The sequence below is a fragment of the Mytilus edulis genome, chromosome 6 (assembly GCF_963676685.1).
Source record: "Mytilus edulis chromosome 6, xbMytEdul2.2, whole genome shotgun sequence".
NCBI lineage: Eukaryota > Metazoa > Mollusca > Bivalvia > Mytilida > Mytilidae > Mytilus > Mytilus edulis.
The window spans coordinates 86,612,706-86,629,276 of NC_092349.1; the positions used below are offsets into that span (position 1 = coordinate 86,612,706).

Genomic DNA, 16,571 nt, shown 5'->3' on the forward strand with positions numbered 1-16,571 from the left:
TCACTATTTGCTTATTTGTGAGTTTGTGTGTAATTTAAATACATGATCCATCTTGCATCGTGATCTTATATTATCCATGGAGAAATTGAGGCTGCACCAATGTTAAAATATATCAAACAGGAAAGCAGTTATTATTTTTTTAGTTACTGATACCCCTTTCATAAAGAATAATGAGATTTGACTTTATTAAAAGAAAAATATGCATGCATGTGTAGAAGTTTGATCTGGCAATAATACAGTTTGAAGCAGTTTTTTGAGCTGAGAGAGGTATGCTGTTCCGATTTTTTTAGCCTTACAGGAATGTGATCCCACCAAATTTTTTGTTCTTTTTATTAAAGAATATGATAATCTGTTAGCTCTATATGGTAAATTTCCAATATTTACCATGGATGGAATTCCAGAAGACTTCAAAAATGGCCGATTTTGGCAAAATGAACAATTGGTGTTTTGGATGTCCTTATTAGGTGTTTTTTTTCCTTTGTCAATATATTGATTATAACAAGTAATTTATGGAATAGGTACACTAAGGTGGATATTATCTTGTATCAACATAGTTAAGCTCTTTAAATTGTGATTAAGAAGAAATGTTGAATTGAAAACGTAGTAAAAATCAGTTTTTCTTGGCTGTTTCTAAGGCCGAAATGATGATGCTCGTGTTGCCATGGCAACCGTGCACATTTTTTTCCGCAGACATTTTTTTTTTTTCATTTCATGTCTTAAATAGACCTCATGTAAAGTTTCATTGAAATCTGAGTCCCATGATGTGCCAACCATTGCCTGAGTTTTCCTTGGACAGCCTCAGTGGCTGTCCCTTTTCCAGAACTTGTAATCCTTTGAAACCTTAAGATCCTACAACCATACTTAACACCACCTCGTTGTTTATGTGACTGTCACAAGCTATGAATCTGTAATTCAGTTTTCTGGGTTTTTTTTAAGGGACCAAGTACATGCATTTTAATATGATTTATTCATTCCCTGTTATGTTGCCAGACATTGTACAATATTTTTATCCTTTTTAAATATGAATTTACCTGGTACATTTGATAACTATTTACAGGTAAATAAAACTGATAATATTGTCCGGTTACTTAAATACATACACATTTTTAATTCAAACATAATGTTTAAAAATAACAGAAACATTTGAGTCTGAGTAGAAAGTTGATGAACCAGAGGTATGTCAAAGGACTTCTCGTCTTTTTTTTTCTAAAAAACATCATCGGAAAGTACCGAATCCTTTTTGATAAATATTCTGTATCACAACTAATACACGATGTTCTTGAAGTATAAATTAAAGGTACTGACGTTGTTTATCATCTTGATAATGTGTAATAGTAATATCTTTTTTGTCTTTAAGATTATTACTGTTTCTGTTTATAGATATAGGAAGATGCGGTATGAGTACCAATGAGACAACTCTCCATCCAAGTAACACTTTATAAAAAGTAAACCGTTATACGTCATGGTACGGCTTTCAACATGGAGCCTTGGCTCACACCGAACAGCAAGATATAAAGGCCCCCCAAAAAACTACTTGTGTAAAACCATTCAAACATGGAAACCACCGGTCTAATCTATATAAAAACGAGAAACAAGAAACATTTGGCGTGGCTCTGTACTTACACATTTCGTCATTGTGTTATTGTCCTATGGTGTTTTTTTATGTCTTTTTTGTCTATATGCCTCTTTCTGCTTCTTTGTCACATATTTGTTTTTTTTATAATGAGAAAGATAATAACACAATGTTGACTGTTTTAACCCCATTTTTTTCCTTTTTTACATCTTATGTCTTTTTGTTTTGTTCACACATCGTTGTCAATATAATTGAATTTGATGTAACTGTCACACAAGTGAGAGCTTTAGCAAGCTATAAAACAAAACCATGTTTAATCCACCATTTTCTGTAGCAAGTCAGGAATATGACAGTTGTTATCCATTCGTTTGATGTGTTTGAGCTTTTGATTTTGTCATTTGATTAGGGACTTTCCGTTGTGAATTTTCATCGGAGTTCAGTTTTTTTGTGATTTTACTTTTATGTATTCACGCATATATTTTGTTAAAGACAATGGGCTTATTTATATTTGCCTTTGATATACAAATGTTTTCAGAAGTTTTAATACATTAAACAAGCTATGGTAGCAGAAACCACCCTATCAACATCATATATATCAACGCACATCTGTCCAAGAATTTGAAATACAACAAAATGCGATTGTAATATTGATATCTCACGAAGACCTCAGAATGTAATCGTTATCTCATTGTACCCGTCTGTTTGATTGTTGGAACAATGCAAAATGTTAAATGTGCAAGCCATTATCATTTGATAAATTCAAATATTATTATTTGAAAGTTGAAAAACGTAATACATAAATTATTTTCTATCGTTACCGGATATAAATCATGTAAATCCACATATAGTATAACAGTTACGCAATACAAGTAAAATGATATCCATCTTTGAGAAGATCCCGGTCACTTTATTGCAATGAATACTTTAAACAAATTTTTATTAAAATATTTTATGTGAAATAAGGGTGTACACTTCCATCTAGATATTTAGTATATCTAAACAATGACTTAAATATTCGAATCTTAATAACTTTACAACAATAGTATACCGCTGTTCAAAATTCATAAATCGAAAAAAAAAACCAATGCGAGTTACAAAATAAAACTGAGGGAATCACATCAAATATAAGAGGAGAACACCGACACATCAGAAACACTAAAATGCAACGCGTTTGTCTTGTCGCACCTCAATAACATTTTTGGCTTTATCAATATTTCGATTTGAGCGTCACTGATGAGTCTTATGTAGACGAAACGCGCGTCTGGCGTACTAAATTACAATCCTGGTACTTTTGATAACTATTACAGCATTGCACTACTTTTGGGACAAATTACATAAAATTTTTAGAAAACTTCATCGGCTCTAACTAAAAAAATGGACAATTTTATGTTAAGGGAGGTCTTGAAATCTTTTTTGACAGCTTCCAAACTGCTAATTTTTAACCTTTTTCAGCTGGACAAAATATCTACTTTACTTTCAAATTCATGACTTAAGCAGTGTAATTTCATCCCTTTAATGGCTATTTGAGGCATAAAATATGAAGAAATACATTTGGAAGAGGTATAAAAAATGCCAAGTTACATACTGTCAATACTATGAACTCTACTCGTGGACAACAAAAATCAAGGTACCATAACTGTGTCACCGGACCAAGAGCGACATTGATTTTTTTTATTTACAATGGAGAGCTAGCGGAAAGAGAAAATGTATCTGTGCATAATGTGTGTAACCTTGTTCAAATTTTTAAAGAACATTAATTTGTTTTTAAGATAAATTCTTTGGAAATCATTTATTATTATTCACTAGTTATATCTTAAAATATCGACATTTCTCTTTACACTTATCAAAATTCAAATTGGTAAAAGCCTTGTTTTGAAGCAGTCTACGATTGACAAATGCTCTTTTTTTTGTAATTTTGTAAAAGGGGTTTTGAATTTATAAATCTAAACTGTTTTGAAGGGTATATGTTTGAAATAATGTTCATTAGCAATAATGTAGTTCATATAAATGTTTCTAGACGCTGAACACTTGTACAGATATATATGTCATAACCAATGCAAGAGGGGATAAAAACAGAATACATATAGATAATAACAAAACTACAGACTTTATAACGAAAAACATTACCTTACCAATTATCGAGGTTAAACTCTTATTGTCTTTGTAGAATCGGACCATTGCAAAACTAAAGGACAGTTGGAACAAACTTCAATGTACCCCACAATGCATTTATCTCTTTTTAAAATATTTCGCTTTTAGAAGAATTAAATAATCAATCGAAGAATATATGTTTTATATTCCATTAGACAATTATCAAATACAAAAAGACAAAAGAAGCAAAATCATTTAATTTCATTTTAAGATTCCATTAACATATCGTATATGATATACAACGTTGTTCAAATGTGTGTTCATACTTGATACAAGACGATATGTCAGCATAATGTACAATGTGTTATGAAATTAAAATGTGATAGATCTCGTGGTATGCCAAATAATATTACCACTTGTCATATTATTTGCATACCACGAGTAAAAATATGACATTTTTGAATGATGTCATTGAATATTCGTTTAAATCGGATATGTTACATTTGTTGGTATCTGAATCCCGTCCACGTGTCTTGGAAAGTAACCCTACGAATTGAACTTATCACCGGTTGTGTTCTTGCATGAGAAATACGAAGAGCTTCACATGTGGGTGCATTACCTGTTGATCCTTAACAGGGCGACTCCGATCATCCCCGTATTTCTTTGGTAGGGTTTAGGTTGTTCGGTGTTTGTTCTTTTAAGTTGTAGTGTTGTCTTTTTCTCGTTTTTTCCCTTTTCGCTATTATTCATTATTACACTATATTATGCACATAAAATGTTATTCAGTAAATTGTTCTAATTTGAAATCGGGATAAGTTTTTATAACATTCATTCAATATGAATAGTTCTAAAATAAAGTCAGACTGAAATTGAGTATAAATGTAAATAGAGCATATAAAATGAATGTCGCCGATACATGCATAACGAAACTGTGGTTCAGATTTAAAATTATGATGAATAAACATGGAATAACTTTCCTTACGTCATGTTTCTCATCTGAAACTATAAAAAGAATACAATGTTATTTGTTGTTATTGATAAAAATGACAATTGCTTATTTCATTTTTCATATAAAAATTGATACTATTTTTCTTTCCTTTATGTAAGTAATGTTAAACAAAAATTCAAAACAATCAATCTTATAGTATGGGAATTTGGAAAGTATAGTGTTATACACCTTCTAGTGGACTGTTCTCCAGACAAGAAGTGAAATAGTGATGTCAAAGTAAAAAAAAATGAAACGAAAAATAATATATAAAGCGTTAGATTGTCCAAGGTTGATAATTGACACGAAGCATTCATTTACTTTATATCAAATAATTTGTTTTCATTTAATACATTTTGTTTCAGCCTTCAATTCTATTTCTCAACTGATTCATATAACCAGCAATCAAGGATGTTTCTTTTGCTAAGTAGCATACATACCTTGTCGGGTGCCTTGGTTCTATCATTTCAATTCCTGATATCTCTACATATGAAATATATCGTGATACCAATTGGAATCAATAAAACCAAGAATAAAAAGTCTGAAAGGATAAAAAGTAAGTTTGATAACACAAAATGCTAATATTGAATCATAACACTACTACATCAAGCCTGGATTACGTGGAATATTACCACCAACGATTTCATTGGGGTCTTTAACACTTACACATAGAGCAATCAGTTTCATTTGAAGAGAGTGACGGGACACGAATCTATCAACAACAAAATATGTCAAGAGAAAAAATCGAGTGTGCGGTATCCAGTTTTAGTTAAACGCGAGTGATATGAAACAGCCTTTTATAACTGACTATGCGGTATGTGCTTTGCTCATTGTTAAAGGCCGTACGGTGACCTATATGTTAATGTCTGTGTCATTTTTGGTCTCTTGTGGACAGTTGTCTCATTGGCAATCATACCACATCTTCTTTTTTGTATATCTATCGCACCAAATCAAAATAATCAATTAAAACAACACACTTTAAAGTTCATGCGTTTGATGCGGATTTTATTTTGACCTTCATCAGGAACCTTCAAAGTCAAATATTTGAAAACCAGGGATGGATACAAACCTAAACAGTTGAAGAGCTGTAAACCGAAAAAACCTTAAAAAATGCCAATATATATAAAACACAACACTCCACAAGATAAGACCAAGTGCTATAAAATATGAAATCAACAAGTTATACATTTCATGCGTCCGAACTTTGCTGAATGTACCTAGTTCAGTAAACTCAAGCTGGATATTTCATAGTGAAGGATGTATAGAAGTTGTGAATGATTGTTTACAATTTATATCAATTTCTTACAGATATCAGAATTAATGGGGCACTAGCTACGAGATATATAGAAAAGTCAACCATTAATGAAATGCAAAAAGTGAAATAATAATTCGCTTTTAGTAGCCAGTATGGTTCAATTTTGACAAAATATAAATATAAAACATTAATTATGAACTATTCACTTGCAAGTGAATAATTCGACCTCATTGAATCCGTATTGATGTGAACTCTAATTCAACCCCTTAGCTTTAGAAGAATAACATATGCATTGTGTGTGTAAAATTATTTTAAGGGACAGAATGTCAACATTAAAACTGAAACAAAGGTAAATCATTTGATTGACTTATTCGATCCACAAAATATCATTCTTATACAGATAAAAACCATGATAAACATTTATTTTTCATCTATAATATGAAATTAAATAGACCTATAATAATCCAACAGCACGAGTTTGCTGAATCTATATATATATTTATTTATCGCTTATATTTAAACGGTCATCGGATGATTTAGAGGTTAACTCGATAAGTAATTAGATGGCGTCTTGACTCAATTACACACGAAACGAAGCTACGTCTTTTCATGCCCGTGCCCTGTTTATTGAATATTTTACACTTTTAATAGATTTGATAAATGTTTTACATTGTTATGAATAAAATATGAGAATTTGATTAAAATCAGTGAACATGAGTTTGACAGCTACTGCTCTTTTCAATACATGCATACGTATTGAATAAACGAGTAGTGAGGATTTTCACCTATCAAAAAAAAATGTATAAACGTTACATGCAACATTATAATAACAATTTAATACCCTTTATTATATATCTAAAAAATGACAAAGAGTCCGCTGTTAATGATATGTTGTGTGAGTGCCATTGAGACTTCTACATATTGATTCGAATGACGTTTATAAACAATTTTTGTTCACATACGGCCTTCAAATAATGGCGATAGTAGTATACCGTTGTTCAGAATTCATAAATCGATTGAGATAAAAACTCCATAAAATCCGGGTTACAAACTAAAACGGTGGAAAACACATAAAAAATTAGAGAACTACGACATAACAGAAGCACACCACTAAAATGTAACACACACAGAAACGAACTATGATATAACAATGACCATATACCTGACTTAGTACAGGACATTTTAAGAAAAACAAATGGTAGGTTGAACCTAGTTTTGTGGCTAGCTTTACCTCCCGCTTTTATGGCAATGTTAAATATAACATTAAAATGACAATATTACATGACAGGACTACAATACAAATAAATGGGAATATAAGACAGAAAAACACACGAATACTAGCAAAAGGTACATGTACCAGGTTTAGAATTTAATACGCCAGACGCACGTTTCGGTTACACAAGACCAACCAGTGACAATGAGATAAAAAAAAGTTCAAAAGCAAAAACAAGTACAAAGTTGAAGAGCATTGAGAACCAAAAGTTATAAAAAGTTGTGTTTAATACGGCTAAGGTTTTCTGCCTTGGATAAGAACATTCTTGTTTTTTAGAATAATTCATACTTTTGCTAACAGTAAATTTATAAAAATTTCTATGTAATAGTTATATGTGTTAACACCGACGTGGTGATTGATTACAGAATAAAAACAGCCTAAACCAGCACATAAAAAGTTACAGCCGAGTTAGCCGAAATGATCGGCGAACAAAGTGACGTCACATTTTAATTTCTAACAATTTAAAAAAAAAGGATAGAATTAAGAATGAATTCAAAATTGAGCCAAACCAAAAACTGTATAATCAGCTGTTAAAAATTGGTCTCAAACATTTGCAACAATTGAAACGAAAGAATGAACTGACAAATCTATAACAAGACAATTTAGAGGAAAAACATGAACCAACGACAACTAACCTGACTTTAGACAGACACAAACAGAATGTGACAGGTTAAACATGTTTGTGGGCTTTCAATCTGAATATACCATGTTTACCAGCAATCATGATGTATTAGCGAAACAGAAGAACCAATCTCAGGCGCAGAGTTCATATCGGTTCCATACATGCTCTGCTATACTGCACTTAATATAAGTGTAGTGTTACAAAGTATTGAACGGAACGGATATGTGATCTCTGCGCCGGAGATTGCAAAAGAGCAAACTATACAAATCAGTTTGAAGTGATTCAATTTAATAATACGGTACTAGACACAAAAACACACCAAAATCAACTTACAGCACAAACATCACATAACTCATTATTGTAGTAACTGATTTCTAGTAAAAAATCAGTTACAACTTATCATGTGTTCGTCATAATCGATCTGAATTGGATTATCATATTCGTATTATATGATAAATTAGAACATATAAACAAATACAATAATTAATACATCAAAAAATATTGTTTACTTATGAATTTCCCGTACATATTAAATGTACATGTACATATTTGCACTGTCAATGTAAAATAGATAAAATCAAAAATAGATCAAAAGGTGCTAATAATTTCCCATCTAAGTATCAGTAAGACAACTTACATATGGGTTTGAATTTACTGTCAGGAGTTGGAGGTTTGACAGATTGTACTGATGGAGTCGTCGTATACATAACTGAATTATCAGGCATGTCACGTGATGATGTTGGTTGAAAATCATATACAGATGTTGGTTGAACATCATATGTAGATGTTAGTTGAATACCATATGTAGATATTGTAGATGGATTAGACTGTATCTCAAATGTGTTTGTTGGAGATATCAAGCTTTGAGATGATGGTTCTACAATAGACGTCGATAATTCTATCACAGTTGTTTGTGTTGAGCATAGATTTATGTCTACAACACATTCTCCAGTTTCGCATTTTTGCCTCCCTTCGGGACATATTTGTACAACCGTACCTAAAATGTAAACGATGACTAAATTGTGAAAGATCGAATAAAACGCGTGAAACGACGTATCAATTAAACACATAAAAAAAGGCATTCGGAAAAAGAAAAATGAGGATTTGAAATAAATGTTGTGGGTTTGTAAAGAAGGATATATGTCTTGCAGGTAGAATGAAGAAACACGATTCCGTTTTGAATAGGAAAATTGTTTTGGACGGCAGACTTAACAGCTACAGTATTTCTAGGGTCCTCAACTCGGGCTTTTGGCAGCTTTACCAAATCCTTTAAATCTTGAATTCCATGTAATTGGTCATTTGATAAATGCTTAGTTCGAATGTGATGTGTTGATTATCATCATTTAAAGTCTTGGTAAGTTTTTTTTTATTACTAACGAACGCTGAAATTGTTCAAATCTTTTGAAATTTAAACAACATTTCATTGTTTTTTTTAAGTAGACCACGTTCGGTGGTGTGCATTTACCGTTTGAGAATTATTCCCATTAAAAACTGATTATCTTAAGAATTTACAATTCTTTGTTTCAAGTTGACAATTGAAATGTTGATTTTTGATCGATTTATAGGAACTAGGGATTAAACTGTTTGACCAATTATTTTTTTTTTATAGATTTTGACATTTTATTGTGCAACATAAAATACAGGTTTCATACAATTTAAAATAAGTTTTTGAATTTACCGCAAAAGAGTTTTATGCAAGTGATGATATTTGTGTAGCAAGGTCACATACTTCTAAATAAGAAGGTGATAATGTTATAAAATATATGACGAGAAATCATATTCAGGATACCGCTGTGAGTTAAGTTTCCTGTTTGTCATTAGGATTTCCTCTCTCTAAATTACATGTACTCAAGTGTTTATTGAAGAATTTTAAAGTTTCCACAATAACAGGAAAAACATGCTAACAAATCAAAATCCAAAATACTAACCCTTCTATGAGGGGTAGGGGGAGGCGGTCGAAGGTGTCCTGATCCCGAAATCGAAAAAAGAATTTCCGGATCCCAAAATCCCGAGCTTAATAACACCCGATTCCGACTTCCCGAAAAAGGTCCTGCACACTCCCCACCCCCACAGTATCTATACGTTGGAAAATAACAGTCCTAGCCTACAGTAAACTTACAGTTTTCTTCATCAGTTTTATCTCCACAATTAAAATCATTGTCACATCTAAGTCCTAATTCAATACACTCGCCGCTTGTACAAGTAAATTCAGTTGTATTACATGACTCAACTGTCTATATAAAAATAAAAAATAAAAACAAGAAAATCATAACCAACAAGTTATTGTTTTAAAAATGGAATTTTTGAAGTGAATTCAATTTGTAGGTAATTAAATTTGACATTTGAAATATATCTTTCAAATGCGATGACAAAATTAACACTTGTTTTGCTTTTTTTTAATTTCAAATTGTGAAAAGAATAATAAAGATTATTAGCGTTATAGTTATACATGTAATGCATTCATTAGTTTTCTTAAAACTCCACCTTTATGATACACTTATCAATACGGACACTCCCTCGGTAAATATGCATATGGGCGTACTAGTATAGTTTCATAGCAAATTGTACGAAAGACAGCAAATACAACGAAGGGAGCAAATAAAACTCACGTGTATGTATGCTTTGTTAACTCTATTTATCTATTATAAACTATATAGCAGACTTAAAGAGGGGAGCAATCAAAACTTATGTGTATGTATGCTTTGGAAACTCTATTTATCAATTGTATATCATGTAGCAGACTTAAAGAGGGGAGCAATCAAAACTTATGTGTATGTATGCTTTGGTAACTCTATTTATCAATTATAAACTATGAAGCAGACTTATAGAGGTGAGCATCAAAACCCATGTGTGTGTATGCTTTGTAACTCTATTTATCAATTGTAAACTATGTCATAGACTTAGAGAGGGGAGCAATTACAACTCATGTGTATGTATGCTTTTGAATCTCTATTTGTCAATTGTATATTATGTAGCAGAACTTAAGAGGGGAGCAATTAAAACTCATGTGTATGTATGCTTTGGTAACTCTATTTATCAATTATAAACTATGAAGCAGATTTAAAGAGGGGAGCAATCAAAACTCATGTGAATGTATGCTTTGGTAACTCTATTTATCAATTGTAAACTATGTAGCAGACTTAAAGACCTCTGATAACTATTAAAGAGGGGAGCAATCATAATGCATGTGTATATATGCTTTGATAACTCTATTTATCAATTATAAACTATGAAGCAGACTTATAGAGGTGAGCATCAAAACCCATGTGTGTGTATGCTTTGTAACTCTATTTATCAATTGTAAACTATGTCATAGACTTAGAGAGGGGAGCAATTACATTTCATGTGTATGTATGCTTTGGAATCTCTATTTATCAATTGTATATTATGTAGCAGAACTTAAGAGGGGAGCAATTAAACTCATGTGTATGTATGCTTTGGTAACTCTATTTATCAGTTATAAACTATGAAGCAGACTTAAAGAGGGGAGCAATCAAAACTCATTTGAATGTATGCTTTGGTAACACTATTTATTAATTGTAAACTATGTAGCAGACTTAAAGACCTTTGATAACTATTAAAGAGGGGAGCAATCAAAATTCATGAGTATATATGCTTTGGTAACTCTATTTATCAATTGTAAACTATGTCATAGACTTAGAGAGGGGAGCAATTACAACTCATGTGTATGTATGCTTTTGTAACTCTACTTATCAATTAGAAACTATGTAGCAGACTTAAAGAGGGAATCGATCAAAACTCATGTGTATATAAAAAAGAAGATGTGGTATAATTGCCAATGAGACAACTGTCCACAAGAGACCATAATGACACAGACATTAACAATTATAGGTCACCGTACGGCCTTTAACAATGAGAAAAACCCATACCGCATAGTCAGCTATAAAAGGCACCGATATGACAATGACAACGAGAAAAGTAGCGGTTTTAGTTATATAAAAAATTAGTTATATGCTTTGGTAACTCTATTTATCAATTGTAAACTATGTATCAGACTTAAAGACCTTTGATAACTATTAAAGAGGGGAGTAATCATAATTCTATTTATCAATTGTAAACTATGTAGCATATTTAAAGAGGGGAGCAATCAAAGCTCAGGTGTATGTATGCTTTGGTAATTCTATTATCAATTATTGTAATTTATGTAGCAGAGACTTAAAGAGGGACGCAATCAAACTTCATGTGTATGTATGCTTTGGTAACTCTTTTTTTACAATTAAAAACTATACAGCAGATTTAAGTTTTGATTTAATAAGTAGAGGCTTTATGTTTCAAGATTGTGCTATACAAGGAAGTTAACCACTTTATAGAATACTTGGGGTTTTTGCGACTGTCACAACAGTATGATATTTAGCTAGTTATAAAACCAGATTTAATCCACTTTTTTTTTTAAACCTAAGAATATGACTGTACCATGTCAGGATCATGCCAGTTGTTTGATGTGGTAATTTTGTTTTTTTACTTTTTATACATGTAAAAATGTATGATAAAATTTGTCTAACCATTTTAAATATTTTAAAATTTCGGGAATGCGTATTTAAAAAAAAAATATTTTACGTATTTCTACATTAAGTACTAACAGAAAGATGAACTGCAGCTATTACAAATAACGTACACTGGAATATGGTGGTTTTCATTATGATCTTTGTAGTCTTATATAACAACACTCACCGGTAATGGTACTAAGTTACACCTAAAAAAACACGTGTAAAAATAGTCAATTCATTCATCGTATTTTTAGATAGATTTCATAAAAACTAAATATGTTGAACGCATTTTCTTCTCGCGGATATAAAAGTATTTAGAAAATGTACAAACAGTTGTATTCATTCTTAAGCGGAACTTTTCTTTTAACAAAATCTGGGTTTTAAAGCGGGGAAAAAATAATGTTAAACTACAAATCGGATGTACAAAAGTGTAAGTTTGAGGTCTTAATGTGTTAGATATACAGTTACAAAAAAATATTCAGTTATATCAAATAACTTAACCTGAGTTAAATAATGTGTTTATAGTTCCTTCTATCTCATAACAATGTACCTTTATCACGAACTAAACACCAAATGTAGGTCGGTTCATTATATCCCAATCAATATGTTTAAACCAACACAGATAATATCAAAATAGGAAAACCCAATTTGATGTATTCATAGCTAGAATGTTCTTCTTTGTTAGTAAATATAATGATTAAAATTTAAATGTCGTATACACGGTTAGTTATCTGTCATTATTTAAATTAAATATATACAGATGACGGGTCACAGATTAATATATATACATGTACCAGTTTAAGCATTATACATATTTATAAGTCTGTTCAAAATCTGGATTAGTTCACTGATTGTTTTTAACCATATCTTTAGGCTTGTTTTGAAATTTTAAATTAAGTCCCGTTTTCTTCCTCATATTTTTGTCTCTAATTTAATCACAACTACTAGACTCTGAGTGATTGAAACGACGAGAGCCACATATGGAGCAGGATCTGCTTACTCTTCCTCCGGAGCACCTGATATCCCCCCCCCCCATTTTTGTGGTGGGGTTTGTGTAGCTATGTTTTAGTGTGTAATGTTGTGTCTTGTTGACTAATGTTTTTTTCTGTTTGTTTGTTTTTTCTTTTTAGCCATGGCGTTGACAGTTTATTTGTTATCCAAGTGTTTGAATATCCCTGATGTAACTGTCGCCCCTCTTTTAGTGCTTGGCGTATTGTTAAGTCTTCTATCTTATGTTGAAGACTGTTTGTTGCTCCCTAAATACATTCAATAAAAAAGACGAGTTAAAAGTTTCAATAGAGACACCTTTTCTTAAAAGTCTAAAAGTGAAATCAGGTACACTGGAAATGAGGCTGATATAAACAATACTTAATTCTATTTGTTTATGTGTGTCATCTGGCTGTTTGTCATAAACATATACACACATATTTTGTTTATAAATATGAGAACAGTGCTATGCATTTAACATTCAATTAAGGTGTCAGATTTAAAATATTGGCTTAAGGCTTATGATGGATGTTATATGTTCATAAGAGCTTAGATATAAAAAAAAATGGAATGAAAATAACTTCTGGCGCGAAAGGACAAAATTATTGTTGCAAAAAAAAAACTATAAAAAAACTATCCTAATCTGTGTCAACTGTCATTGGAAAGTACTGTCAGGTACACAATTAAACAAAATGTTCTCGAAAACATTGAAACAAACAATAATAAAAAAGGTGAGTTCAGAAAATAGAAGTTCATAAAGAACAATACCAGACGTTATTAACGTTACGGAATGGTTGCATAAAAATGTTCAAACTTCTATTTTCAAACCGCCCAAATGTATCATGGATGAACGTTGGCCAACAGTTCTTAAATGGAACTGTCAAGGTTTGTTCTAAGTTAGAACTGTCGTAATCGATTACTAAATTTGAACCGTCCAAAACTAGAATAGAATGTTTAATAATTGTTCTTTGTGATAATTGTCAATTATTATTATTTCAAGGGCATAACTGCTTTTGTTAGCAATTGTTCTAAAGATACCAGGAGGTGAAGATTAGTTTTTTTCTGAAATGCATGATTGCATTTAGGAGATGTAAGAGCTAACAACAAATGTACTAGAAAATACTTAATTAATACATAATTAAGTGTGACACCTTTCGGAGATTGCACTCCTGGTATCGATGCTGAGTTTATGTGAATTTTCGTTCAGTATTTATTTTCTTGATGGTGTTGCTTACACTTGGACATGTATCTGTATGTATGAAAAGACTATTATTCTCTACAACAGCTATTCAGTATTGCCCTGGTGAAGAGGTTGCATACTTGTAATGTCTTCGTCGATGTATAAATCATGTGTCGCTCAGTATACACAATTATCTTGATCACTTGTAAAATACTTGATAACTCAACATAAAAATTGCGGTTATAGCTTTGCCTAGTAATTGTCGTCATGACAAAATTCACCTAATAGTGCAACGAATTTAAAGATGTTGCATTCTTCATACTGTTGAATATATCTTGGCATTTCTCTTTTCGAACACTATTGATCATGCAGTATCTTTAACTTCAAGAAGCGAATCAGATCTTCCTACCCTTTATCAAAAATATTTGTTATAATACATTCAATATTTCAAAATGATCAATCTACAGTCGATAATATGCAGATAGATATAGTTTGATACAACCATAATTCAACTCGTGAAAGTGTCAAATAGAATAGAGAAATTCCTTCGTTTTAATGGCAAACAACATAACAATGCAATAAAATAGCATTTATACCATTAAATGTACGTTAAATCATGTCATATCAATAAAAATAATATCCATTATTTGACCCTTCAATGAGTTAAGTACTACCCTTCTTATATAACTGATATTCCGTTATTAAATAAAATGTAGTTATCGTTCACATGTAACACCAATAGGTGCAAATCAATTCCAAATTTCGTAAAATGTCAATATACGAAGAAAAGTTTGTGAAAAGTTATCAATGGTTATAATTAGAACGATTTAAAGATATACAGAATTTATTGTAAACATACAATTTTGGAAAATCTATTTTAAGACAGAAAAATCAATGTTTCAGTTGACTAGCTATTGAGATTACACACTTAAATTAAAAAGAAAACAATGTTTTTTTTGTTTGCTAACATAAAATGATTTTGCTACGAGAAATAAAAAATCAAATATATTTTGTTGTTGTTTGTGAAATCGTTTATGGCCATATGCATGGAAATGACATAGTGGTAATATAATTCGCCTTAAGCAGCAAGTTTGGTTTAAGGATGGCAAAGTAAAATAAGATACATTTCTGTTGAATAATTTACTTGCAAATCAATGTTTTGACATGATTGAATCCATATTCATGTGACAATTAATTTAACCGCTGTTGAATTACTGTTACCGTTATTTATAGATTCTGTGTACTAACGTTGTTTATCATCTTCATAACGAATTATAGTGTTTTTTAAGTTGTCTTTTTGAAAATTACTTTGATGTTTAATCTACTTTTGTGATATACATTTGACGTGGCTCTGTACTTATACATCCCGTTATTGTGTTAACTGCGCTATGGTAAATTTGTCTATTCATGTCTTTAATTTTTGCTTATGTGCTTTGTCTATGAGCCTCGTTGTGTTTCTTTGTTACATATGACGTTGCTCCGTACTTATACTTTCCGTCATTGTGGTATTGTGCTATGGTTAAAATTTGATTTCTTGTCTTTTTTTTGTTGCTAATGTACTTTGTTTTTATTGCTTTTTGTGTTTCTTTGTTACATATGACGTGCCACTGTACTTATGTTCCAGACCATATGAGTATTTAGACCGTACGCGTACGGTCTGGACCATATGCTTACTTTTTCAAATTATGCATACGGTCGTACTAGACGCGTACTATCTGCCATTGTTTAAAAAGTTGACCAAGTTCATTATATATTAACCTATAGTACAACATAACTGAAATCTCGAGTTGATATAAAATGTTCAATTGTAATTGAAAAAACCTGTATATTCAAATGTTCAAAAAGTCACGTAAATTTAATCTGTTTATCTCATGTGTTCAGCATGTCAGTAAATACAGTACATCACTGTAATACATTGCATTATGCTCATTGAAGTTCTAGTTATTAGAAGTTTATACATAATATGGAAATATTTTTTTTAGAATATATAGAAATTTGCAATTGAAAACTGCAAATGGAAAGAAACATGCAAGAACAAAACATGTAAACATAAAAAAAATCTGACGTTCCTTATTGCAAGCGTCATGGGCTCCTTGG

At 31.2% G+C, this 16,571-nt stretch overlaps 1 protein-coding gene across 3 annotated transcripts; it reads right to left on the bottom strand.

Annotated features, from left to right (window-relative positions):
- Positions 1-3,903: 3,903 nt before the first annotated feature.
- On the bottom strand, positions 3,904-12,921 carry LOC139528771 (SCO-spondin-like). 3 transcript variants are annotated; one of them, XR_011665673.1, is made up of 6 exons: positions 12,809-12,921; positions 12,492-12,513; positions 9,919-10,033; positions 8,437-8,796; positions 5,090-5,190; positions 3,904-4,666 (listed from the first exon to the last, which is right to left on the bottom strand). XR_011665673.1 is itself a non-coding variant. In XM_071324969.1 (6 exons), the coding sequence occupies exons 2-5, from the start codon at positions 12,455-12,457 to the stop codon at positions 5,117-5,119; spliced, it is 606 nt and encodes a 201-aa protein (XP_071181070.1). In that variant the 5' UTR covers positions 12,458-12,513; positions 12,809-12,921; the 3' UTR covers positions 3,904-4,666; positions 5,090-5,116. The 3 variants fall into 3 exon arrangements, 2 of the variants coding, with proteins under 2 accessions (XP_071181070.1, XP_071181072.1); XM_071324969.1 differs by having other exon boundaries at positions 12,401-12,513; XM_071324971.1 differs by having other exon boundaries at positions 12,401-12,513; positions 12,776-12,897.
- Between the last annotated feature and the right edge of the window lie 3,650 nt (positions 12,922-16,571).

Coding starts and splice junctions, on each gene's coding strand:
- LOC139528771 (XM_071324969.1), bottom strand. CDS start 12,457: ATGAAAACCACCATATTCCAGTGTACGTTATTTGTAATAGCTGCAGTT. Junction 8,797..9,918: donor TAAAACTGATGAAGAAAACT/GTAAGTTTACTG, acceptor TTTACATTTTAG/GTACGGTTGTACAAATATGT. Junction 5,191..8,436: donor CAGTAAATTCAAACCCATAT/GTAAGTTGTCTT, acceptor TTATCCTTTCAG/ACTTTTTATTCTTGGTTTTA.